This window comes from Idiotropiscis lumnitzeri, chromosome 10 (genome assembly GCF_059441095.1).
Source record: "Idiotropiscis lumnitzeri isolate Australia: NSW breed Sydney's pygmy pipehorse chromosome 10, RoL_Ilum_1.0, whole genome shotgun sequence".
In the NCBI taxonomy this organism is placed as follows: domain Eukaryota; kingdom Metazoa; phylum Chordata; class Actinopteri; order Syngnathiformes; family Syngnathidae; genus Idiotropiscis; species Idiotropiscis lumnitzeri.
The window spans coordinates 4,575,410-4,603,390 of NC_142400.1; the positions used below are offsets into that span (position 1 = coordinate 4,575,410).

The window sequence follows — 27,981 nt, forward strand, 5'->3', positions numbered from 1 at the left end:
TTTTATTTTCCAGAATGCAAGTCACTATCATTTGAAATTGAAAGAGATAAACTATATCTCCAACATTAGCAAAACGTCAGCGTAAGATGTCAACCAGCTTCCGCTAATTAGACGTTAAAGTGACGCTAAGGCGTATCCTGGCGGTGACAAGTGGATGGGGTAAACAAAATTTATTTATTTTGAAGATGAGAAAACCAGGAGCCAATCGTGTATCCCACTGTACTACTACTTTGGTAATTCTTTGAGAGTGTGTCATGATTTGAAGGAGAGGGAGGAGTGTTGATGAAAGAAATATTTTTTTAAGTTCAGGTAAATTGGTTTTGTTTTATCCCACGCCACATTGTGATCAAAGGTAGACTTTGCAGCTGGTATTGTGCCTATTGGTGTTGTGAATCCCAATTGGACCAGCTACATTGTATAGCTAAGCTAGCTAGTGTATTGTTGGTTCGTGAGTCTGGCCGAACTATATTGGCAGGAGGCGACAGGAGGGACGACACACACCGTGCAGTATTATTGCGTAACGTTTATTATTTGCCCCCAAGCCCACAGTACATACGTAAGGTTCCTACCTACATATGTCACCTAATACTACATCCCCCTTTCGAGGTTAAAGAATCTTTCTAGGGAAGATGCATATGCACTTATAGGCAAACACAACAACATGTATTATACCGAGTCAGTAAACAAACTCAAAACAGCATTCCAGTCATTAGCTGAGGAATGCCTTATAGCATATAAACACCTACACTCAAGATATGATATTAACTATCAAACATTCGTCAATGCACACCATTAATAACCCAAAAAAATAATCCACTCAAGGAAAACGGAAAGTCATCACACATTCCTATATGTTCTATGAGGGATGGGGTAGACTGCCCAAACCCTCCAACTGAGTGTGAGGATTATTCTGCCTCATGCTCACTCAGCTCCTATAGCTATGTGCAAACAAAGTCTTTCAAGAATGTGGGAGGTGTCCTCACTCTTGTGGGAAAACGCCTCTCACACACTGGATTCTGCTGACCGCTTGGTTGTTGAAGAATGTCAGGTGTGCCAGGTGTACTCACCTCCTGACGATCAGCGTTTACCTGGGCCTCTGGCAAGTCTTTTGATGTCTCGGCTCCTCCAGAGGTCTGCGAGAGATGATAACGGTTCCTTCGCAGCCTACCGCCGGGTGTCTCGACAACATAGGACCTCGGTGTGCCCGCAGTAGACACAACTGTGCCACGTTCTCGCGTGTCCCTGACCCACACCTGATCTCCTGGTCGAAGGTGTGGCATATCACGCGCTCTGTGTCTGCGATCATAATTTTGACACTGCATCTGTCGGTACCTCTGTTCTGTAGTCTTCAAATCCTCAATGTCCGCACATCTGGGATTAAGCTGAGATGAAATCACAGGAACAGGTGTCCTTATCCTCCTCCCCATGAGGAGTTCCGTGGGACTGTAGCCATTCGCCAAGGGAGCAGCACGGTAGGCCATAAGGGCAAGATACGGGTCTGCAGACTTTTTGAGAAGACCCTTTATGGTCCTCACCGCACGCTCAGCCTCACCATTACCCCGTGGAAAACGTGGGCTGGACGTCACATGCTTGAAACCCCATTCCGAGGCAAACTTGTTGAAGACCACAGAAGCAAACTGTGGCCCGTTGTCGGAGCGCACTTCTTCGGGAATTCCATGACGAGCAAGGATAGACTTGAAGTGCTCGATCACAGCCTCCGATGTAGTAGACGTCAGCCAAGCCACTTCGAAGAACCTTGAAAAATAGTCCACTACGACCAGATAATCTTTGTTATTTATCCGGAACAGATCAGCCCCGACCAAGGACCATGGCCTCGATGGGAACTCAGTAGGCATCATTGTTTCTCTGAGAGTCGTCCTCTCCTTGGCACACACATCACAGTCCGCAATCGTCCTGGACAGATCTGTACTGAGACCTGGCCACCACACAGACTGTTTCGCCCTCTCCCTGCATTTAGCAATCCCAAGGTGGCCCTCGTGAAGCTTGGACAGCACGTCTGCCCTAAGCGACGCTGGAATCACAATCCTGCAGCCATACAGCAGTAGTCCATCCTGAACTGTGAGCTCACCAGAAAACGGCAGATAGGGCTGGATTGTACGGTCCACAGAAAATTTGTCCGGCCATCCCTCCAGGCAGAACTTCTTCAGCTGCAGGAGAATGGCATCGTTGTCTTGACTTTCTTGTATTTCCACCAGCCTCGATTCAGTAGCAGGAAGGTTCGCAATGACAGAATCAACATACAAGTTGACCTCTTCTTCTTGCAACCCGTCCGACGTGGCGCTGACAGGGGCCCGTGACAGCACATCCGCTGTTGCAATGTTCTTACCAGCTACATGAGAGATAGTGTAAGAAAACCTCATCAATCTCATACGAAGACGCTGGATGCGTGGCGGAAGCATCTCTAGACTTTTGGAGCCCAGCAGGGGAACTAGAGGCTTGTGGTCTGTCTCGATATGGAACTGCTTCCCTATGAGTAACTCTGAGAACCTCTCACAGGCCCATGTCGAAGCTAGTGCCTCTTTCTCGATCTGGGCGTATCGCTGTTCGGTGCTGCTGAGGGCTCTCGAAGCATACGCCACTGGCTTCCAACGAGAATCAGCTTGCTTCTGGAGAAGCACACTGCCCAACCCGAAGGAGGATGCATCAGCAGAGACCAGTGTTTCAGCATTTGGGTCATATAACGCCAGCCCAGGGGTCGACGTCAAGTCCGCTTTAATGCCATCAAATGCTTGCTGCTGTTGTGGTCCCCAGACCCACATGTTGGACTTCCTAAGCAGGTCTCTGAGAGGACGCGTCTTTTCCGCCAGGTGAGGTAGGAACTTGCCAAGATGATTAGTCATCCCTAGGAAACGTCTCACCTCGCTGATGTTGCTTGGTTCCTTCATAACTTTTACAGCACTCACTTTGTCAGGGTCTGCACTGACCCCCGATGAGTCGATAACTTGTCCCAAGAACTTTATTGTGTTCTTTGAGAACTCACACTTTTCATTCAGTGTGACGCCCGCGTCCTGTAGACGTAACAAAGTCCTCCTCAGTCTCTCATCATGCTCACACTGCGTTGCTCCCCAGATGAGCACATCATCCATTTGACATACAACTCCATCCAGGCCCTCCAAAATGCGCGACATACGCTTCTGGAAGTGTTCCGGTGCAGATGAGATTCCAAAACACAGACGGTTGTAACAGTAGCGTCCAAACGGAGTGATGAACGTAGTCAGCAAAGAAGACTCCTTGGATAGCGGTATCTGCCAGAAACCAGCATTGGCATCTAACTTTGAGAACACCTTAGCGCCTGCCAACTGACCTAAGGTGTGTTCGACTGAGGGAAGAGGGTGTTTTTCTCTCATGACAGATTTATTCAGTTCAGTGAGGTCTGTGCATATTCTCACTCTGCTCTTGCAAGTCCGCTTCGGCACCACCACCATTGGTGCACACCATTCCGTTGGTACCTCCACCTTAGAGATGACTCCTTGCGCCTCCATACGCTTCAGCTCCTCTTTAACTTTTGGCAGGAGTGGGAGAGAAATACGTCGGGGCGTCGAAAGAGAGAAAGGTTGTGCCCCAGGCTTCAGTACAATGTTGTACTCACCCTCCATTTTACCTAATCCACTGAAAAGCTTGGGAAACTCCTCCTTTATGGATTCCATGGAGACCAGGCTGATGTTCTCCAGTCGAGCGACCAGCTGCAGTTTCATCGCAGCCATCCCGCCCAGCAGTGGTGTGCTCAGCCCTTTCACAACATATATGTTCTCCTTGACGCAATTATTGTTCTTACTGAGTGTGGCTGTGAACATGCCCTTGACCTTTAGACGTGCGCCCCCTGGTCCCTTCAGAACTTTAAGAGGTCTCACCAGTCTTCTGAATTTACCACGGCTGTAAAGTGTTTCTGAAACAGCTGTAACATCCGCGCCAGTGTCAATCTTAAACACTGCACTGTAATTGTCCATGTTTATGTCTGTCATCCATGGACTGGTCATTTTATCGGCTGACAAGGAGCCAAGGAATGCAACTTCTGCCTCATCATCAGTCTCTATGACAGCATTCACTCCTGTTATTTTCTTCGTTCTGCACACTCTTGCATAATGCCCCCTTTTCTTGCAGTAATTACACATTGCTTCTCTAGCTGGGCATTGTTGCAGACTATGTCCTTTTGGATCACCGCATCGTTTGCATTGTGTCTGTCTGTCCTTCGGTGCTTTTTTAAATGTTCCTCCATGTTGTCGCGGCATTTGTTTCGGCCGCGCGCCTCCGCGGTGACGCGCGTGCACGCTGTCCAGCTGAGTGTTGGCGATGTCAACTTTAAAGTTAGACTTTAACACCTCCTGTTGCTTCTTTATTTGCTCACTTTGACGAGCTCTGGTAATTGCCTTCACCAGTGTTAATTCTGGGTCCAACTGCAGTTGTTCTGATAAACGTTTATCTCTCAAGCCGACAACAAATCTGTCTCTCACCATTTCGTCGTGAAGAGCCCCGTATCCGCAGTACTCCGCGAGACAATGTAGTGCCGTGTGAAAGCCATCAGCCGACTCCCCCTCTTCTTGTTGACGCAAATTAAACTTTGCCCTCTCGAAGATGACATTTCTGCGAGCCACAAAGTGGGTGTCCAACTTATTTTTGACTGTGACATAGTCACTCGCTTCCACGGCGCTCAGGTGGAGAGAAACTAGTATGTCCTCCGCTTCCTCCCCCATGGTGTAGATAAGCGTATTCACCTGATTCTCGTCTGCTTGCGCTTCCAGCCCGGACGCAATGCGAAACCGTTCAAAACGCTTTATCCATTTCGTCCAGTCTTCAGCCCTGAACGTAAATTTTTCAGGTGGAGAGACTTGAAACTGAGACATCTTGCCGTTACGCGGGCTCGCCCCCGCAGCCTGAACTGTCTCGTATGAAACGAAAACTCGCGTGTACGCGGGACACTCTCTCGGTAAGATTCAGCTCCAAAAAGACCCTCTTCTGCCACTTCTGACACCATGTATTGTTGGTTCGTGAGTCTGGCCGAACTATATTGGCAGGAGGCGACAGGAGGGACGACACACACCGTGCAGTATTATTGCGTAACGTTTATTATTTGCCCCCAAGCCCACAGTACATACGTAAGGTTCCTACCTACATATGTCACCTAATACTACAGCTAGCTGGCTAGCTAGCTAGCAATAGCGCAGCTGAAGTTGGCTAGTGCTCTTTGTTTGATGCCGTATGTGACGGAGCCACCACCAATTCATACACACTTTTAGTTATACAAACACATCATTTTATTGTCCTTCCTCAATCCAACAAAAAAAAAATAAAAACACTCCAGGCTCTCGACTGTTTTTAAAAAAATTTTTTTTTTTTTTTTACATCATTTATCCAAACTAGTGAACTCACGGTATTATTAATAACCTTATGACGGCTAATCAAGTGAATTGGTTTCTATACATCAAAGCGCACTGGTACCTCGTACTTCTAGTTTGCTTCCTTTTGCAGCCTCCATTGCTTCTATCGATTATTTTTTTTTTTCTTCTTTTTAGCAAGCCAAGTTAATTAGCTGTAATGGAGCAAACACGTGAATGAACACACCACTATCTGCAGCGTGAGTGCAAGATCAGCAAAGTTAGCATCAGAGTAGCAGCTATCGTGTGACACTCTGCTAACCCAACGTCAACATGTGGCTTCCGGCGTTTGACTGCCAAAACAATCTTACGTAACGTCCACTATTGTTTCAATCGCACAGAAGAAGTCGTCAGGCCTTTCAGCTTATCACGTGCGTGATCACCATATTGAAATGATTTCTCTCTTCTGTTATTCTTTCCACTCGGCGGTCACCCCTCCCATCATTCACCGTCACGTGTCCTCCCGTCTCTCCATCCCTCCTAAATTCATAAGAGCACTTCCTAAGGCGATCATCTTCCCTGTCACAGACGTTTGTTGCTCAAATTTCGTGTTCAAATATTAATTGCGCTTCAAATTTCTCATATCTTTTGCTTCCTTATTAAGTTCTCCTCTTTGGAATGCCAGTGATGTACATTTGTAGCTCACGGAAATACAATATGGAGGAGTATTACGTTTAAAAAGTGCTCACACCGCAGTTGCAAATGCCCGTTTTTGATTTGTGATTTGAGAAAATGAGACCAAGATAAGTCATCTTGAATCTTTTTCCACCACTAATGGAAAGTGGAAATAAACAAGTGAGATCACGTGGACACCCTCCTATGTTCAAGATGAACCAATCACGTTAAAATGTGAGTCAGCACATCATTTCAAGGGCCTTTGATTAACCCCAAATCTATTCAATCTGTTCGACTAAACATTTCCTGCCTTTTTTTTTTCCAGCAGAAGTCTGGCGGTTTTGTGATACTCAATAATATTTGGAACATAATTTGTTCATAATTCGCTCCACCTTGACTAAACGCCCAGTTCCATCTGAAGAAAGGAATGATGCTGCCACCTGCCTTTTGGAATTATACGAAGAAAAAAAAAAACACTTTAAATCCCGTGGATACTTGAGCGAAAATGTTGTTGTTGCGTTGAAAGGGGTGAGTTGGGAAAAGTCTACGAGAACAGCTGAAATTATTATTTTTTTCCCTTTAATATCTCTTTTAAAATGGTCTTCCTCTCTCTCATGCTAAAGCACGAGAAGTAAAAAAAAAAATGTAATTTGTTGAATTTGTTGACTGGGTTAATACTTCACAAGATTATATTTGTAAAGGCGGGCTTGAAATCGTTGCATTTGTTTGATATCATTCAATTCTACAAGTGGACGTGCTGTGCACTTTTTTTTTTTTAACCAAAACACAGAAGCTGAATCATAGTGCTTATGTGACCCTTTTATATTACAAACACACACACGCACACACACAAAAAAAAAAAAAAAAGCTTGAGCGACGGCTAAGTGCTAACCCTCGGGACCAGCCTCGGGCTCACGACAGGACCGGACGAGGCCCGACAAGAGCTTGAGCCAGAACTCATTCAAACGTGTAAAGAATGACGGCAAGTCATGTAATGAGCAGGTGGAAATAGAGACAGACAGACAGACAGAAAGAGAGGAGGAGGCCGGGCTGGCAGAGAGACAGACAATGACACACACACACACACATGCACCCAAAAAAAAATAAATAAATCACTGCAAAGTCCCACGGGTATACAGCAGTAATAATACAGTAATAATACACTGTAGTTGAACAGTTTTGCATGCAAGAATTGTTCTTTGCATCGATTCTCATGTGCACACCCTGCTGAGATTGCACAAGCACACTTTGACCGAGCAAAGGTGGAGAAACAAGCGGGCGTGTTTTGCCGTAGCGTGGGACAGTCCGACACTTTGATTGATGCGCCCGGAAATGACAGTGTAAGTGGTGATTAAAAAGGAGGCATTTAGGGGAGCAAGAGGGGGGGGGGGGGTCATTCATTAAAGTACGGTGGCCCGTGTCAACCGAGGGGGCCGGCATGTGTCGAGACTTCCCGGAACCTCTTGTCACCCCTCGTGTCGAAAAAAAAAAAGAAGCGAAAAACAAAAAAAGGGCTGTTGTCTGGCGCTGAACTGACTGTACAGGATTAACCTGGTGCAAAGTTATTTCCTTATTTCCTTATCGTTTAAAAATAGCTTTCAAGTTGGAATGTGAAATAGCTTCATGCGCAGGCAGAGCCCGCGCAGCTTCTTTTTTTTTTTTTTTTGCAAATGCTAATATGAGCGCTTGAATCATGAAGGGAATTTGCACGGCGTGTTATCTACAGTCGAAGCAGGAGAAGATGATGACCAAAAAAAAAGTCGTGTGATGACGACGACTTGATTTTTCTTGCGTTTGCTTGAATGAAATTCATCGATGCTTGTCGTAGCCCACCTCCTGTTTTTTGGCATGATAACGAACGAGGTGCATGATGCTCGGAATGCAGGTAGTCTGGTTCCAGTTCCATTTTTCATTCTTGAGTTTTCTTATTATTTATTTTGCCCAAAAAATCAAAGTCTTATTGGGCGTGATTCAGAGCTTCTTGAGTTTCTTAACGTTTTTTTCTGATGTGCCGGTGGTTTTGGGGGATTCTTAGTGGTGAACGGAGATGGATATGAAAGGTCAAATTGTTTTGCCAGTGGTAAAGGCAATATTTTAGGCATAATTCACCACCAGCCAAGTAAAAAAAAAAAAGACTTTTTGACGTCTTTAGTCGTCATTGGCAGTAAATGTGTTAATATCATAAATTTTTTTTTTTTTTTTTTTTTTACTGTCAGAGTTGTGAGTGAGCTGGATTTGCCCCTCCCATCGTACAAAAGAATTTGAGTGCCTTTGTTTCTACCAGTCGTTATCCGTTGTTATTACGAGGCCCATTTCTGTCAGACCTGACCCGAAACACAGCTACGACCCGGTGCTTCTGTTTCTACTCGACCATAGTTTTTCATTTCCTATTTGTTGTATTAAATACTCAAAGAGGGCGGCACGGTGGACAACTGTTTAGCACGACCGCCTCTCAGTTCAGAGTTGCAGGGTTCGATTCCTGCCTGTGTGGAGTTTGCATGTTCTCCCCGTGCTCGTGTGGGTCTTTTCGCGGTTCTGGGTCAGTGGTCAGTGCACACGTTTTGCATTTAAACCGTGACAGCAAGTAACAGGGAGATGAATTGCGAGCACCGGGCGCTCAGTGTCACCATCATTAAATCTCCGGATCAGCGTTTTCACGTCATCTCCGTATTGAGATTCCCGAAGGCCGGGGCTTGATTTCAAGACGATATGAGACGTTGATGGTTTCGTTCCCCGCGCAACGCGCCTCGTGGGATTAGTCGCTCCCCACGGCTGTGTAATAACATAACACTATCCGTTTCTGTTATCCCCCTCGCTAACCCCTTGCCAGCTTCGTCTCTCGGGAATCATACGAGTCCCCACAAAACAGAATAAAACACCTCCACGTCGCTCACTCCTTAACATCCGCGCGCCTCTGCTGCATTGTTTTTTTTTGTTTTTTTTTTGTCTTTTTCCTCCGGAGGAAACGGATGCATTAAGCTTTATAGGACAGGCTGAGAAAGTGTTTCTAACACCTTTTGGTTATGTGCTGCGCTATAACGCCGCTCTAACCCGCATTGCTATGCAGCGACGGATTTAATGCCGACGTGCTGCCTGCCTGGGAATCAGCGAATCGAGATACTCGCTACTTGAAAAGAACAACTCGCCGGAATTTGGTTTAATTTCGCTTGTGCAATTGACACAGATTCAACGCACAGGATTACAAATGCCTGCTTGTGCAAGTGTGTGTGTGTGTGTGTGTGTGCGTGCCTGCACGTGACCTTGCACAAAAAGCCGATAGTCATCACTTAAGGTTTTCTCTGCCGCTTTAATCTGTTTATCCCAGCAATCAGATTATGAGTCATTACTATGCACAGCCAGGTTGCGTCGTGGCGCGCGGCCGTCGGCTTTTTCGATAAAACACGTTTCACCTTACAGGTCCTGCCGGGCTGCGGTGTCGGCTGCTTTTCACCGTGCTCTTTTAATTAGGGACTGATTTAGATGTGGCGAGGTGATCCTAGTGTCTGGCCAATCAATGAGGGGTATTAATGGAAGCGCCGGTGCAGGCAGTGTGGAGCAACAGTGTGGCTCGTGCGAGGAACTGGCAAAATAATCAATTTAGTGTTAAAAAAAAATTAATAAAATATAGAGAACATGTTCTGCGGCATGGCCGAACACGAATGAAAAGTTTCATACAGCACCAAGTTTCCATGAATGGCCCGATACCAGCAATTACATGCTACGATTCGGAATTTAAAAAAAAAAAAAGAAAATAAGAATTAAAAATAATATATATATATATATTTATATATATATATATATATATATATTTATTTTTTTAATTTTAAATTTTAAATATTTTGAAGGACTTCCTTGAATTCTTGAACTGTCTTAGAAGTGTTGTAAAATGCCAGCATTATGTCACCTCAAGATTGCAAATCTGGATTTTTTTTTTTTTGTTTTGTTTTTTTTGAAGACAATAACGAATGAAACTGTTTAGGTTTCTTACATTGGAGCCAGCTGCTGCATTCATAGATATGAATTCATACTGCATATACGTCCATATGCGAGCGCACGCAAGTGAATTTTAGAGCAGTGTGGAGCTCCAGCCGCAGACGGTGCCGCCTCGGCCGATGTGGCCGCTTGTTTGTCGAGCGGCCCGCTTGCAGCACTCGGCTCTAAGAGTTTTGAGAATGTTGGAACAGTTTGGTAGTTTTGGATTGCTTTTTTTTTTTTTTGGAGGTCTTGAAAGCTTTTTGATGACAGACTTGGACGTGGACTTGAGCGATGCCGTGTTTGATGACTTTAAACAAGATTCTTTTCATTTTTTTTTCCTGAATGCAAGTAATTTTGGAAATGCAAGGATTCATATAGTATGTATATATTGTGTTTTCCACTAATCCTTAACGCTATTTATCATTTCATATGTATCTTTGGCTAAAAAGTGAAGCATCGATAATTTGAAATGGCCGAGTCCGGTCAAAAATGGGCGATACGGGCCTCTCGAATATCCACACTCTCACTTATCCTTGTCTGTTTTCTCTCTTTGAGTTATTATAATTGCGTCATGTAGTTTATGGTACAAAAAAAAGTACAGTAAATGCGAAGTTGTTTCCCAATTTGCCAGAATTGTTCGGGATTGTCTCATTTGCACTTCATCCTAACGCCATTATGCTGCTGAATTTAATTTTGCGGCTTGCTTTAGGAAACGCCAACAGCAGTCACTGCCTGTCGTTTTATTCATTAATGTACAGCACACGATGTCAACTTTTACTATTCTGTAACTGTGATATCAACTCTTTTTTTTCAACAAGCAGAAACGACCGTTAGTTACCGATTGGCATCAAGTCCAAATGCAAAAAAAAAAAAATCTGAATTAATTCAGATTGATTAATGATCCATTTAATGAAACCTTCTCATGCATTCTGTCAGTCAAACTCCTAACGCACCATCCCCAGACTGCGGCCTCTCCACCTCAAAGCGCATGACCTTTCTTATATTTATGTCGGAACCCTCAAGAGAGTAGTCAACCATTTGTCGATGTCGTCCCATCTGACGCGCAACCGTGCGGGTTTTGTGCGTGTGTTCAGGGAGAGCGCAAATGAAAAAGAGATGATAGTGACAGATTTGACAGTGAATCATTCATACACATATGGATATTTTCCATTTGAATAATCCATACATGGTGTGCGGCTGGTCATTTTATGAGGATTTACACAAATTGCACACACACTGAATGTATATCAAGTCAAGTCAAATTCATTTATATCGCGCTTTAAGTCTCAAAGGGCTTCACATGCCCACAGTTGAGAAATATTAACATCGCCTGATATTAACCCACACCAAGGAAAGGAAAAACTCAAAAATTCCCATCTGGGGAAACATGAGAAACCTCTAGAAGGGGCCGCAGATGGGGGAATCCCCCTTTCAGGATGAGCATTTTGAATTGGATGCTGAATGGGCAACATTTAACCCAATCAGCATCTCGGTTTTATCGGGGTTAAGAAGCAAAGAAAGAAATCAATTATTTAATCTCAGGAAGGCATGCCCTTTTGATTACTACAATTGTGCAGGTTTGTGATTTCTAACGGCATACATAATTGGACAGTGGAGACTAATGACTCACGAATCATGTCGATGCTAAACAATAGCGGGCTAAGTACACGTCCCTGCGGAACTCCACGAGTTACATTACAAAACTCAGATGAAGCTATATGAAGTGAAACCACTTTTTCGGCTTTTATTCGAAATCATCTTTGTTGCCCATTTATTTTTCTGGTCATATTCACGAAGATGTACAAGGTTTTATAAAAGCAACATTAAAACCACGCTCTGGTAATTATGCATCCTGCGCTGAGCGTTCTCATCCAAAGAGATGACGAGCTCATGTCAGACATTTCAGCTGTGATGAACTGTGTTTGTGATTTCCAGTCACACCGTGCCAGAAATCCGAAATGTGATGCTTTTTGTTTCGAAATGAGGTCAGACGATTGTTGACGATCGCATCAGGGTGGCGGGAATAGGCGAAAGTCAAGGGAGGTTTGTCCGCCCGGTTAAAGCAAATGTCTCCCCTCTTTGTGTGTAATGGGCGTCCGATGAAATGGCGCTGCCGCTTTTGACAGGAGTCTTTAGTCCGAGTCCGAAAAGGCACGTTTAAATCTTGCGGTCTGAGATGGCCCCAAGCTGAAAATCAGTTCCCAGTGACCACGTGGAAATCGAAGGGACTTGAAATGTCAAAATAAAATGACGTCAAGGAGGCACACGAGAGTGGAATGTCAAGGTGATTGTTCCCGTTTGTACTGGCAAAAGGTTAGAAAGCACGAAAAGGACAAATGGGATCCACCTGCTGGAGCGTTTTTTTATTTTTTATTTTATTATTCTTATTTTTTTACGTCAGCCTTCCCTTAAAGCGAGAGTGCGAGAAAAAAAACCCTCAAACTTTTTATGGGATAATAGTAATATGAGTGCACCATTTGCCCCTCTCATCTGGATATTTGAGTGCTTCTGAATGAGCGTGTGTATAATTACAATATATTATAATTTGTCTGCGAGCTGCAGTTGATTTTTCCGTTTTAAATCAGCCACCCTCTCGACTCTGACTGCTCCATAGAAGAAAAAGAAAGAAAAAAAAACACATTCATGAAAGCATCAAACGCTAATGGAGTTATCAGCCCGTGGCACGTTTTTTTTTTCTTTTTGTTCCTTATGAATATTTGTATCTGCAAGCATCTGGCAGCATAGGACCTTGATAGATGACTGAAATTTGATAACGTCTGGAATGCAGGGAAATGAAGATGGCACCATAACAAGTAACATTGGATGGTCTTTGTATGCGTCAAATCCTTGTTGGAGGTTGTGTTGACTAAAATCGTCTAAATTTTCATTCTGAGTATGATCATTATAATAATCATAATTTTTATTATGATTATTATTAGCATTAATGCCGTATTTTCTGGACTATAAGCCGCTACTTTTTTTCCTCGATTTTGAACCGTGCAGCTAATACAACGGTGTGGCTTTTCTGCTGATTTTTCTTTCACCACTAGGGGCGGTCTACAGCTCAGAAAATATGTTCAGGAAAAACTTGATTTTTTTTCTCTTGGGTCGGGTTTGTTTTAATTAGCAAAGTTGTTGCCGTGTCTGTTTATGTACCTTTATGTGCATTCACTGAGCAAAATTGTTCTGTACATGCAGTAAACAACTTATTTTTTTCAACCTAGAAAACTGCGGCTATTCTAATATGCCCGTAAAAAATATACAAACTATTAAATATTGCACATGCATGATATGCAATGTTGATCTTTTTCTTTTTTGTAAAATTAGCGGTATTTTATTTTTTAGTTTTTGTAAGCGTATGTATGCATCTCCAACAGAGGGGGTGCCATAGAAGAATTTTGCCAATGGCGCCACATAGGGTCATTGGTAAATTTATAACCGCCAGGAGAAAAAAATAATGCAACAGTTACTCAGTCAGCAGCACACATTCGAAAAAACGGAAATTAATCGATACGCTATCGCAAATTTCTCCTCGGAGGAGGAGCCAATAACATCCAAAATATATCATTACATTCAATATTTATAAAAACAGCAGTTATTTATGTTGATACCATGTGTACCATTTTTCTTTTTTTTTTCCTAATTCTTCAGGGTGTGTATAACCCATTCAGAAATACATCCGTTGTCTTTCCACTCAAGTGGCTCCAATTCATACCGCGTTATGAATTTTCAGCCATACGTCACCCAGCCCTACTGTATGCGCGGTGCTGCACTGATCACTTGCTGGCAGCTCGTCGCCATGACATGGATCAAAGAGGGAAGCAGAGGAGCGGGCAGGGTGACGGGGTAAGGGGGGGCGCATCAAGAAAAAACACACGTAGGCCTTGGAGAGGAAAGAACACGGCGACTGGAGCTCAACATGCTGCAAAAGGATGGAAGGGAGGCATGAGGCGAGGAGTTGAACGCACCACACCAGCGTACATTGAGTGTGTGTGTGGATCCCGCTTGTATCAACGTGTGTGTGTGCAGGACAGAGAGTGGATCTATTGCGACGGAGAACACACTCCACTAGCTGTGATTGAAGTATGGGCCAATTAACACGAGGAGCATTGAGCTCCAGCTGCACTCTTGTCTTCATTCCTAAGCTCCCCAACAATGCCGTCCAGAGCTCACACACACACACACACACACACACTCACCCCGATATGCACAGCGTGGGCAACACACTGCACTGCCGCTGTCTTATCTTATATAACAGTGGTCCCCAACCAGTGGCCCGCGGGCCACTTTGGACCAGGCTTGCAGTCCTTCCGGTTTATTTGTTATTTGAGGCTGGAAAATATTATATATATAATATCTACAAAAGAGTCCAGTTTTTGTTGACGTTCATGCGCGTTATAGTTGTTCTGTGGCATCTTTTATGTGACCATCGTGATCATGTTAAGGACGATAAGTACTCAGTCAATTTGCGCTTGTTGTCGTAGCATTTAATTAGCCAGATAAACCCGCCCAACACCCCTCCGGTTGGAAGTTTCGCACAGGCAGGACACCGGTCCACAAACATTACGGACTTGTATGAGCCAGTCCAAACGGAACTGTTAAATAGTATTGTGTTAAGGAGGTCATAGACGTCGCACTTTTTTCTGGCATACTTTGTGTACAAATGAAGAAAAGATTGAAACTCCTCCCCTTTCTCCAAGATGGAAATTTCTCGGGAATGGCCAACATCTTTACAGCGCCGTGCATACATTTCACATGTGTGTTGACCGTTGAATGCAACTCGGCCTGATTCACTCCAGCCGCAGCCAAAGGCAGCGGGGAGCGGCTCCATTACTCTGCATGACAGAACGGAATGAAGCTGCACAGTCCGACTTGGCCTAATAACAGCGCTGAGCATTGCGCATCCACAGTGCGCTCGCCACGCCGCACGCCACACTTGTATTCCCGTTCACGTTTCCCCCACCCGCAGATGTGGCACGGCGCCTCCATTGGAGCTCGGTGCTTCGGCGGCGGGGAAAAGAAAGGCTTGTAAGCCAGAGCCGAAGACCTGAGCATTTGCTTCCTGTAGTCGTGCCGCCCTCGAGTCATTCCTGCAGCGTCACCGCAGGCCACTCGCTGCAGATGTGCACTGAACAAGGAAGGAGGGTCAGCTGAGAACATGGTCATGGTTTACTTAAAATCACACAGAGTATCAACATTTTTTATTCTTGTCTTTTGAAGCTACACTTTTTTTTTTCTTTTTTTATAACCCCTCGGCAGTTGCAGAGCTGCGGACAAGAGAACTGGGAGATTGTAAATGTCTCGTCACCAAATAGGAGAAATGTATTGGAATGTAGTTTCAGCCTTTTAACATATTTAAACGAATTAAAACAAACGTCTTAAACGCATTCCAAGCTTATTTCAACACCAATTGCAGGCATGAAATGTGTAGAAAATGCTCACTCCACGAGCGCCTTTAAGAGGCGGGGCCTGCTGAGGGGACTGTGACGCTGGCAACTTGGCCAATAATCTGCTTGTGTATATTCATTGTGTTTGGATTTGACCATTTTCCCGGCGTACAACAAGTGGTTCATGAAAAGTGCATTGGAAGCTCTGGTTCTCCTTTTCCAAAGATTAGGGCACTTCAGTAATTAAGTGGACTGGAAAATCCAAATAAAAAAATTACCAGGTTGTCAAAAATCCCAGAAGGATGCAAGTGCCATTGTGGAGAAAAATTTTCTTGACTGTGCTTTCGTCCGAACATTTCTGCAGTCGTTCGAACGCGCTTCAGAGTCGTTTGAACGTGTCGATAAAACTAAATTCTAAAAACAGCTTTTGTTTTTTTTTTGTCAAAATGCCGCATTTAGCCTACCTTTTACCGATACATTGAAACGACTTTGCTAATATCTTCGAACAACTTTGCAAGACAAATCGCAAATTAAATCGAAATCGCGATATCTGTCAGAAAAATCGCAATATCATTTTTTTCCCCTAAAATCATTCAGCCCAACTGTCAAGTTAAGAGGAAAAAAAAATCACCTAAAACAAACCAGCCTGCTGAAAAAAAGATTAGGCTTGTTGTCTGAGTTGCTGACAGTCAAATTACTTCTTCAACTAACACCACTTGGAGCTGGTAAGCTCCACGTGGGATATTTCCATCCTCCCACTTTTCTCTTTCCCGAAACACAATTTCTCCCTTTGCTGCTCTCCGCAGTCGAATGACACGCCTTCAAAAAGATTTAATTTGCCTTCAGCTACTTAAAAGAGCAATAAAGTTTCAAACTAGCGCAGGTGTTTCTTTGAGAGCGGCACTCGCGCCAGCGCCAGCGACAGCTTCCTGTGGATAAACATTGCGAATCGAAAGCGACGGCGTGGTGCAGTGCAGTTGAAACGGGTTCAAATGCACTTGCGTTAACGTTTGCCTCTTGCTAAATACGCTCCGAGTATTCCTCAAGGTGCTTTCGAGTTGGCTTCTCACAATCGTTGGCGTGTTTGATCCAAACAAAATAGAACTGGGGGGAAAAAAAGAACAGTGTGACTTATAGCAGGCTGTGTGTTGACAAAATGAAATGTGTCTGTTTGGGTCCGGATATAATCGCGATCACGGGTGCATGGGCCACTATCGCAATCAAAATTTGACAACATCCGATTGGAGTAATGCGAACCTCAAAGGTCACGTTAGCAGCCTTTTGCCAAAAGATCTTTGTTATCCGATTTCTTTTTCCTAAGAGGGAGGTGGAGGGGAAAATGTGAAGATTTGCATTGCCACAAAAGATTCACTGGAGGCAGAAAGTCAAGCGAAACAATCGTCGTTCAACCTCAGTCTGTGTTTACTGTCGGCTCCCGCGCGCGCGTTGCAGCATTCCAGATTGGATTTGCTGGAGCCAGATAATGTAGATGAGGATTGACTTCATTGCAGCCTTCCTCGGAAAAATGCGAATGCGCGCTCACAAGTCGTTAGTCAGACTTTATTCGACTGAAAAACAAAATATTTTTGCATTAGCATTATAATGCTGAAATATTTATTCAGTTCTTCCCCCAAAAATACTTTTATTATTTTTCCTGAATTTTGCATTTCTGTAGCTTCTTGGCGTTTGACTTTTACTATGGATTATACTGTAATTATTAACAACTGCAGTTTTTTTTTTTTTGCTCCCCAATCAAGAGGTTGTGCGTAGGGGCTGAACTGATTAGTCGACTAGTCAACTAGTTGGCTTCGCTACTCCGCATTGACAACAAACTAATTTATAAGTGGAAACAATATTAAAATAAAACAAATCAAATTAAAAAAAAGGTACTAATTGGAAATTGCGGTATGTTTTTTCTTGTATAAAAATATAATAATAATCGTAATAATCGAAATTTAATTTCAATTCTTTGTACAGCGCGACATGATATAATAGGAAACCCGTTCACAATACGTGCGTTGTTTCTCTTTTGTGCCACATATCGTGCACGCGAGAAGGTGGACTTCTGTGCTCTACCAAATGCTCAAATTTTGGGAATCTACCGTATCACAGCTAGGGGGTACATTTTTTTTTTTTTTTTTGTACAATTCCCTTCTTAATATCTCATGAGAACACATTGCCAGAGGTCATTACCTTCACCGTATTCACTCTTGCAACAAGGCTGACTTTGGCACACATTGGCAGAGCTGAGCCGCATCTCCCGAGAGTGAAATACCGTGACAAGCCGAACAGTTAACGGCTCGCAGCTTGGTACAGGACAGAATATATCTCCTTCAAATTATACGATGTGCCATATTTCTGCTGCTGTTCTGCTACATCCTCCACCCCTTACAGCGCACTAAAAAAAAATAAAACTACAAATGCCTGTTCCTCCCCTCCTCCCTTCATTATCACATTCTCTCTCACTGCGCATCTCGACACACCCCCATCTCATTTTCTTACCCGCCTCGCTCACATCATTTTGGGACCCCACCACACACACACACACACACGAATGCACACACGCCGCTCCGTCACTCAAAATATGAGGTCTGGCAGTGTATTTATTTAGGCGGAACACGTACACGCCGCCCCAGTAATCAATACCCTTTTTCATGCGTCTAACCTCACATTTGGTGCCACCGCCATGCCTCATTTTTTTTTTTGTTCCCTCCTCTCCTCAAGCGCATCCTGGCTCCTTGCCGGGGTCAGCTTCGCCATCTTTGAGCTGTTTTCTCATTTTCCTCTTCGCACCTTAAGACAGATGAGGGTCAAAGAATCATCAGACTGTGGCGACGAGAGGGCTCCCGTTGGATGAAGATGGAGCGAGAATCCGAGAGGGGAGGAAGGCCTTGCAAATGGAGGCGCCGTGAGGGAGACTCAACTTTTAGCCCAATGGCAGCGTCGTCCCGGCTCTGGTTCATCGGTGCGATTGTGTACGCCGGCGGAAGAAATGATCGGAATAAGAAACCGTGGCGGAAAGTAGGGAAAAAAAAGAGGCAGGGCCGTTGGCATGTCAAGAAAACGGCAAACGACGCGATGCGTTTTGACCGCGTTATCTCCCAGGTGGTCATTATTGTCCTAGTTGGTGTGTCCGTGCGGCGGATGAACCCTCGCGATCATTTAGCAGCTCTGCGGGCATGCTGTAGCCATGCATTCATCTTGTGCGTACATCCCGACGTCACGTGCGCGCTCGCAGCTGTGAGGGTGAGGGTGTCGACCGTGCTCTTAATTGTTTGTTATCATTCATGCAGCACAATAAACCATCTTCGCCTCTACCTGCTATTAACGCGCTCGTCCTGCTTCCCCGCAAAAGGCCCGCTACGATTTTCCCGGCTTTTCTCATTGTTCCTCGCCAGCCCGCAAGCTAAATAGCGACGATTTTGTCTTCTCCTGCTCCATTCATTCCATTTCGCCAGCTTTGCTCTTCCTATATGTCCTTCATTTTCCTCATTATGTTTGCTCCAGTTTGATGGTTTGCGTTTGCTACCTGGGCCTTGAGTTGGGATTTCTCAGACTTGTTTTACCAATTAATACGACTCCTAGCAAATTAAAGTCATAGAGCGGGCATCGATACTCTATGATAACATTATACAACTTTAAAAAAACATTTTAAGTAGAGTACATTCGGGATGGACATTCGGAAAGTCATTTTGGATTTAAAACGCGACTCAATCGAACCAAATGGAATCATTACACTTTTAAATGTATCGAGATACTTTTATTATATAATTAAAGGAGTTACCACATTTGTAGTACGACAAGTTCATTCATATGTACACTAAAAAAAAAATGTGTGTTGAATTGACTCAATTTGATTCATCAAGCGGTTGCACAAAAATCAAATCGCTGGCATCCAGGTACTTTTTTTTTAAGCTAATGTGTGGTCTCCTTAAAAAATGTAACTTTGATGTAGATGATTTTTATTTTGTGTGACCGCTTGTCAAAATAAAATGGAGTAAAATATAAGTGTACCGCACGTAGAATGAGCGAGCCGAATCGAATCACGTTGCCACTGAATCTGAGTCAAACCGTCCTTGAATCGTGTTGCAGTATGTTTTATCTTTATCTATGCGACGATTCCGCTAAAGTGCAGTGGCAGGAAAAACAATCAAATGATCCCCCGTGTGGTGGCAGAATAATATATCAGCTTTGCGTTCAATTAAACAAAGTCAGAGGTCAGTTTGTGAGTAAATAGAGACGCGATTATTTGAGTTTTCATAATTTTTGTGACATTTTTTTTAAATGTGTACGTTGATTTAGTAAAGATTGGGAACCACTCCACTGCCTCTAAGCAGTGGAGCCAAGAGAGACGATACATTTCTCGGGTCAATTAGTGGCGCTCAGAAATCGAAGCAAACATGCTGAAGCAGCATTTGGCTGTTATGCTGCATGCAAATGGAATAAGAATGAGTGTAAATGCTCTTGAATCCAGATTAGAAACTTTGCTTTGAGATTGAGATTTTTTTTAAACATTTTTAAAATCACAGTAGAAATTTTAGAAACTTGAATTTCTTTACTTTTAAGCTTCTCTTGGTGTGTTAATAGGTGTCAGTGTATTGAAGTGACTTTTATTTTCTCTGCTGTCTGTTTCATTGTTATCCTTGCTTTTGTGAAGCCTTGTGTATGAAATGTACTTCTCTAGATGGCAACACACCTGTTCTCTGATCACTTTTTGTCGTCTTTCCTACCCCACCTCTCCTCCTCGCTGGTTTTCTCTCAGCGACCTTCTTCTCATCTAATTCTTTTACTTTATTGATCTCATTTAATGTCCTCTATAGTGGATATCGGCGGAAAAAGCATTTCAGACTAACTTAATCTCCCTTGTTTCTTCTCCTCCCCCGCCGATTCTCTTTCAGGCACCCTCTCTTCGTGCCGTACATATCTGCCTCCCCCCTCGGCAGGTTGCCATGGTCGCCATACCGACTCTCTCTCTCCTACTGGTCCTGGCAGAGTGGCGAGGCCCGGCGGATGCCTCCCCCCACCTGCTGCTGCGGCCCAGCCCGCGGGAGCGCGACGCGGGTGCAATGATGAACTTCAACATCGCCGTGATCCACGCCGGCGCCACGGTGCAGGCGGAGGCGGCGCTGGCCGGGCCCGGGGGACGGGTGCTGTATCCCGGCTTCGGCCGTGTGTACGGTTCCCTGGGGGAGAGCGTGGTCACCCAGTGGGGCTCTGCGAACGTCATCTGGCTACAGGTTGGAGAATGTCGCTCTACTCTCTGCTCATTCAGCCTCACTTGAAGGGGAGGGGATGACAATGAGCGGCCATTGTTCAATATCATTCATTACCCGAGCTGAATGGGAGCGCGCTGCCGCAGTTGTGTGAGGCTTTTCCGATTGAGCAAGTCGGCTCCCTGACAAAATCCCGTATTGTTCACCTCATGCATATTACCCGCACCCACCATATCTGTAACACAAAGTCAAGACGCACTGATCCCGTCTGCTAACTCTTTTTGTCCCCCCCCCTCTGTGTTTACCCCTCTCTGTTCTCCTCTCTTACATCACTTCCTCCCCTCCTTCCTCAAGGTGAACGACAGCAGCCCTAAGACGGTGCTGTCTCAGCTGTGTGAGCTGCTGGCTGCGCGGCCCCTACAGGGTCTGGTTTACGAAGAGGAGAGGCCCCCGCGCACGGCCTGGGGTCCTCTGGCCCCCATGCTGGAGTTTGTGTCGGCACAAACGGGACTGCCCATAGTGGCTGTAGGAGGGGGAGCGGGGCTGGGGAGGATGCCACAGGTAGGAGGGGGGGAGGTTGGGATTGGGTGGGTGAGGCGGAGAATTTGGGGCGGCCTGTATCAATATCTGTGAACCGAAGTGGTTTAGACTCCTTGGTGGGAATTTTGCTGATCTGCTGGAGGGAGTGCTGCGCCGATGTGGGAGTGGGCACTGTAGACTCTAATCATGGCCAATCAAAGCAGCTCTTTTGCTGGAAGCACATCTGCGCCTTGAAGTTGGCAAATTTGGCTAACTTGTTTTTATGCGTATATAATTGTTGAGAACATTAAAATTATTATTTGAAATTAATTAATTCCCTATAGAAATTATTGTGCAATGAAATCGACTCAAGTGACTCAAATTGTCTTAAAAAAAAAAAAAAAATCTTGATCGGCACTAAAATGTCTTTCGCGCTCGATTAATCCAACCAGTCAATACCTAACCTCATATCTCATCTTTACTCACGTGCGTGTCGTAAATCTGTGGTTTTGACAAGACAAATCACAGCAATAGAAACAGCGTCTGACATAACCACGGCGACTGTGTCACAATGTTGTGTACGCTCTCCGCGAAGACGACAAAGGTTTTGGGGGAGCGCTGGAGGGGCGAGGGCCAAGCTGAAGGTCAGGCTTGCTGCAACCCGCCAGTGTTTGATCTGTAAATGGCACCAACTGGGCCTGTCGCGCCGTCTGTGATGTTCCGGGTGGGAGGAAGGCATCGAGCAGACGTGACTGTATGCGTGAACGAGCGCGTGGACGGAAAATCTTCACGCCGATGGGTCACTTGCTTCTCACCAATCGCAAGAATCAAAGATTGAGAAGACGGCCAATGGCAAGTCGTTTGAGCAACTTAAGGTCCATGTACTCTCTTTGTCTCCACAGAAAAAAAATCTTGATAATAAATAAATAAATAAAATGGGGAAAAAAAGATTACTAGTACATTACAAATGTGCCCTAGTCGTCCTAGTTTTGTGACCAGAAGATTAGTGATATCCCGATCGCAAATGATGCTGTTGTTCGTGCCGTCTCTCTGAAGTGAAGGACGGAAGCTCGCTCCAGATTGGGAGCCAGCTGGTTGTTTCTGCTCGTCTTTTTTTTTGGTTTTTTTCTGTTTAAAGGCGCATGTGATTGGTCAAGATGTGTCGTGGCATCTGTGTTTCCACACTCAGCAGAAGGGGGAAGGAGGAGGTTACAGACACCCAGTACACAAACCGGGGGTGAGGGAGAGACAAGAGAGCATTGCGAGGTGTATAGCCAGAGGTTACACCTGGCGAAGGTGGGGGGTGGGGGGGCAAACAAAAAAAAAAGTGGACACCAAGACCGTAAAAATCATGTGACTAATACAAACCTGTGTATAATACGCTTCCCCAAAAACACCCTAAAAAAGGCATTTTCTCCTCTACTTGTGAATAACGCTCCTTTATTATCAGCGTGAATTTGAATGAATAAAAATTCAAATTCTACCAATAAAGTGTACATGCTTTAAAATCCATGTTAACAAATATTAAACACCTATTATTGAGGGCTTTCAAAGTATTTTTAAAATTATGTTTCCAAAAATATTTTTCCTCGCACTTTTAGTCAGCAAAAAGCAATCTTTTCATTTTTTAAATAAATCAGTGATTTTATTTTATTTATTCATTTTTTTTTTTTAACGACCCCTTGGTATGGACTTGGTACTGGAAAACATCTAAACAATCTAAAAAATGTTTGATTTCTGACTAAACACCCTATTGTTTGTTTTGAAATAAATAAATAATTCACGGGATTGTACAGTAAGTACAGTTGTACTTAAATGAGGAAAGATAAATAAAATAAATAAATAAATAAACACGTGAGTGTGTCCACTGCGCCCATAATAGTTGAACAGCACACAAAAATCGGACAACTTATTTTTTTTTTTAATTGTCCTTTTTGTTTGGATTTTACTGGTTATTTTTTTTTAAACGAAATAACTACTACTATTTAAACTAAATAATATTTTTATTTTTTTCAAAATGAGTAATTCACGTTACAGATAATTTGCTCATAAATTCAATGACGCAATGAAAAATTGATGATAGCGAGCCAAGCCTAAAGGACTAGATCTCAGAGAAAAAAAAAAAAAAAAAGCTGAAAATTCCCATCACTGTCGTTGGTGGACCTTAAGCTGGATATCAAGAATATCTCATAAACGCTCAAACGACTTTCCATAAAGGCTTGCATTTGCGCTTTGCGAGTGAATTAAATTGCAGCACTTTGGATGAACTTCCTTGAAAGCTGCACTGTAGCCTTGCGTCGTCCTCCCCGCCCAAACCCCCCCCCCTTCCTGCCGTGCTCATACTTTTTTAGCAACACTCCCATCTGGACTTCACAGGAATCTGCGCGACAATCCAAGATGTTTTAGCCCTGCAGCTGCACCAGCTCCATTAAAACTTCAAGCCTTGCGACGCCTCGGCGTTGTGCATAAATAAACCCCTTCAGTCTCGAGAGTTGAAAGGCTTTAAAAGTGATATCCTAGCGCATAATGGCTGCGTTTTCGCCACCGTTTTACAGGCTAGGACTTTTTTGTGAGTTTTATTTTATTTATTTGTTTATTTTTTTTAACCTCGTTTGCTGCTGTCGTCCCCCAAATCAGGAATCAGGTTCCATCTTTCTCCAGTTCAGCTCCTCAACGGCCCTCCAATTGGAGGTCATATTTGAGGTGCTGGAGGAGTACGACTGGACGGCCTTCTCCGTGGTGTCCACGCGTCACCACGGCTACCAGGAGTTCCTGTCGGTAGTGGAGGGCCTGACGGACGGCTCGTTCATCGGCTGGGAGAAGAAGAGCGTGGTCATCCTCAACGTGACTGACGACCCCGGCGGCGCGCGCACGCGCCGGCTGCTGAAGGAGAACGAGGCGCAGGTGAGACAGGGGGGAGCGAGGGGGGGAAAATGGGGGAGGAAAGGGGAGGAAGTGCTGCGACTGTCATTGAAAAGGGGGGGCCCCCTCGGTCACAGGCGGCCTCCCGGCTTTTTCCTTCCTTCTTCGTCTCTCCCTCGGCCCCTCGCCGTCGCTCTCTCTCCCCCCTCTCTCCTCTATCCCTCTGTTCTGCTCGCCTCTCCCGTCATCATCGAGCGCATTCACAGTTCAACGGTGCGACCAAAACCATAAGTCACTTTGACGGATTTGGCGACGGTTTGTGGCACGAGGCGTTGTATCAAGAATTATGGAGTACGTGGTGCTAAAGATTTAACACACTAGTTGTTCTCGGGTAGCGGGGGGAGGGGAGGATAGATCGCAAAGAGATTTTTATTTTTTTATTTTTAAGCAATACAAAATTCAGTTTGAAAAAGACAATCATTGTCATCGTTGCCCGAAGAGATACAAGATCGTGATTTGAGATTAAGATGTGTACATGAACCCACAGAGGGATTTTTATCTGCATATTGCACAAGTGACTTAATCCCGCCATCTTTATCTATTTTCTTCTCATTATTCGGAAAGTTGAAGGTGTACAGTTTGACATTTGCGACGCTTTGATAAGACTGTGATCGTCAAAGTTTCTCTTTCACCAAATAGTCGAATTTGTGATCAAAATCCCAAATTGCGTGTTGGCAACAGACGATCGTGTGCTGGGTAGCTCTGATGGTTTTCATCGTCACGCATTCGGGAGAGCGCCACAAATGCAAAATGAAGGCTGAAGTGGTGGAATTGGAAGTGTCAGTGGAAGACCGAAAAACATTAACTGAATTACAGCAAAGAAATGTATCGTTCCTATAATTTTAGGACAGCTAGAAAGCACTTTGGAAATCTACAACTGGATTTATCTGCCTATCATGAGCACTCTAATCTCGTTGCACATTGAGTACAATGACTGATTCTGATTCTGACCCATGTTTGGAACTCAGTCTGATCAAGAACCAGAAGTAACACAAGGGCCGTAGTACTTGGTACTTCTGCCAAAAGCTAAAAAATTCAGACAGAGAATGCACAATGCTTTTTCTTAAGATAATTTAGCAAAATTTGTACACAATCCTACAAAGTTTCTCCCATAAAAAGTGATGCAGTATAAAAAAATACAGACTTACTCTCTTTTGAGGTTACTGTGGAACGGATGGCATATTCTAGTCACTTCGGGGAATATAAGGCACATTTTTGGTAGCGGTGCGTTCAGAAATACACCCCGAGGATACACTGCTTCACTCGGAGTGTTTTTCAAATGCTCCGTTTGGTTATTCAAAGTGCCCAGAAAAAGGAGTGCCTGAGCACAAGCTGCTGATTTGTTTATCACATATGCTGCTTTTGGAAAGTAAAGGGCGGGGAGCGCACACCCTGCCTCTCCGGACGCACACACTCGCCGAATGATGTCACAAAAGTCATCACGGGTGACTTCTTCCTCCTTTTCTTTCATTTTTTTCTCTTTCTTTCAATTTTTCTTCTATTTCTTCTTCTGCTTTATTTTGGCGTCTAGCGGGTGCTTTTACCTCTTTTTTTGCTACCGAGGCGGTGATGCACCAAAAGTATTCGCCAACCAACAAAAAAAAAATTAATAAATCTTCACGGTTGGAATTTGGCATTTTGGGTGCCAGACCCAGGCTGATTTCAAATTTTTAACTCATTCAATCCATACGACGTGTATATATATTTTTTTTTTCTTCAAAATTGTAGTCCCTGCCTACCAAAGACGTATTTTTACGTCTTAGCCTTTTTTTTTTCCATCCTAGCTCCATGTTTTTATTTTTAGAACACAATATCCTGTCCGCCTTGCAAAATCAGTCAAAATCCAGAAAAAAAGGCAGTGATTGAGGTGTTTCCTCTCGTGAAAACGGCTGGGATTGAATTAGTTAATTTGAAGAAATCACACCTGAGTATAAGTCGCATGTCTCGTCAAATTATGAAAGAAAAAAAATTGTGACTTACTTGTATTGTCCCAAAAAAATGATAACTTTTTTTTTTAAAGTGAATGTTTTCATTCATGCATGTAAATGGAGGCAGGACATTTTTATTTTTATTTTTATATTCCTTTTTTTTTTTTTTTTTTACAGCACATTCCCATTTCAGTGTAAAAAAGTCAATTTCTAAACGCAATACAATGTTTAATGCTTCGTTTGATTTCCTAATCAATTCTCGAGAGATCATGTCGAGCTTAAACAGATGCGACATCCCCTTGCGTGCTCTAATTCCACTTTTTTAAAAAATCTTTATACGGTCCAGATGATGGGCTCTTTTGTTGAACAGAAAAGAAGTGCGGTCATTTTTGGACAAAGCCGTCTGGCTCAGCTCTAACCTTGACCGGCTCGACTCCCGGTTGTAGCTCATCGTCTTCCCGTTTGCCTGCTCCGACTCGCCTCGTTCCTCACCGACCTCCCGTTTCTCAACGTGCCGCCCCCCTTCTTTTCTCCACCTGCCTGCATCTTGCCGCCATTCATCCTCCTTAAACTCCCTCTTTTGACCCCATGCTCCTCCTCGTTAAAATTACACCTATCTTTTGTCTTCTTCACTCCCTGCGCGCGGTTGTTTGCCCGGAGACAAGCGCACATTCCTTCCCCTGCATGTCCACACGTATCTGTGTGGTCATTCTTTATTACTCGAGTCCGGTCCGCCGTCCCTCTTGCCGCGTGCCTTCGGTCAGGGTCTCAATGTCATCGCTAATGTCCCGGCATGGCCGCTCCAGCACTGTGAGCCCGTCTGTGTGTGTGCGCGTGTGTGTGTGTGTGTGTGTGAAGGGCATGTTTTGTATTTCCAAGGCTGCACTCGGCTCGTGTCACCGTTCATATAACCCAGTGCCTGCGGCTTGTTGCCTCCATGCAGCCGTAGCTTTTCTTTGAGATGTTCTCCAGCGAAAGGGCTAATAAACGCTTGTGATCGTTTAGTGATGCCGTGTGAGTTTGCATTACACGCCGGCCGCTCTCCCCTGCTTGCTGCCGCATGCATTTTATGGTAATGTCCTCTATATTGTGGATGCCCCGGTCTCGGGATCAATTCTTACTTGAATCTCTCATGATATATCTTTTGTTCCGTTCCTCCCGCAGCTTCTGCCTCGTCAGTATTTTCTCTGGCTCGCCTCTTTCTGCATTTTCCCCGTGTGTGTTTATAACACCGATTATTTCTCTTTCCTCTCTTCATTGAGTCGCCCATTCGGTATTTCAGCGTCGATCCTCTGCCGTCTTCTCCCGTCACTCTCACCCCCCCCCCCGCCTGCTTAATTCACAGGAGGTTTACTGGCATGCCGGCATGATTGTTTTGCCAAGCCATTACAGTTCAGAATTCAATGAAGGTGCACTTCTCCAAAATGTGCTTTCAGTCTCTGGAACCCTTTACAGATCCCCTTTGGTCAATTTACACCCTTCCTCCCGTCCAGCCCCGAGAGCTCCGATGCTATTGCTGATGATTTTTCCTCCCCCCCCTACTGTTGTCTTCCTTCTTCTGTCTTCTCATTCATCGCAAACACCGCATCATCATCTCACGCCATCTTGCACAAATATCGTTCATCTCCCCCAAAAACCGCGATATGACCAAAATGTGTCAATTTTTGCTTTTCCTTTCCCAACAACCCCCCCACCCTTGTTTCCATCCTCGCAGGAATGGCTTACGCCCTCCCCCCCCCCACCCTCCCCATCGCCGATGAGTTGCTTCCATTCACTCGCTTTTCTGAATAATACACCTGCTTGAGTCTTATCACATCGCTTTTACCGCTGTCTCTCCTCCTGTTCTCACCCGGCACCTTTGTTATCTCTCAATATGGCCTTGCCTATCCAAGCCCCCCCCCATGCTCCTCCTGCTTCAGGTGCACCTTTGCTCCGGCTCTATCTTCCTCCTTTTCTTCTCCAACTCTGTCTCTCTCCATGTCTCCCCTGTCCCCTCCTTATCTCACTAGCTTGTATGTGTGTGTGTGTC

General features: G+C 44.5%; 1 protein-coding gene across 2 annotated transcripts in view; it reads left to right on the top strand.

The window, feature by feature from the left end:
- The window catches only part of grin2db (glutamate receptor, ionotropic, N-methyl D-aspartate 2D, b), a 73,200-nt gene that overhangs the window by 3,936 nt on the left and 41,283 nt on the right, over positions 1–27,981 (top strand). Inside the window, exons 2-4 of one of the 2 annotated variants that reach the window (XM_088306608.1) lie at positions 20,269–20,607; positions 20,938–21,144; positions 23,740–24,006. In XM_088306608.1, coding sequence (XP_088162734.1) covers positions 20,320–20,607; positions 20,938–21,144; positions 23,740–24,006 — 762 coding nt within the window. In that variant the 5' untranslated portion in view covers positions 20,269–20,319. Of the gene's footprint in view, positions 1–20,268; positions 20,608–20,937; positions 21,145–23,739; positions 24,007–27,720; positions 27,872–27,981 lie in introns of those variants that run through there. The other variant, XM_088306609.1, reaches the window with a different exon arrangement.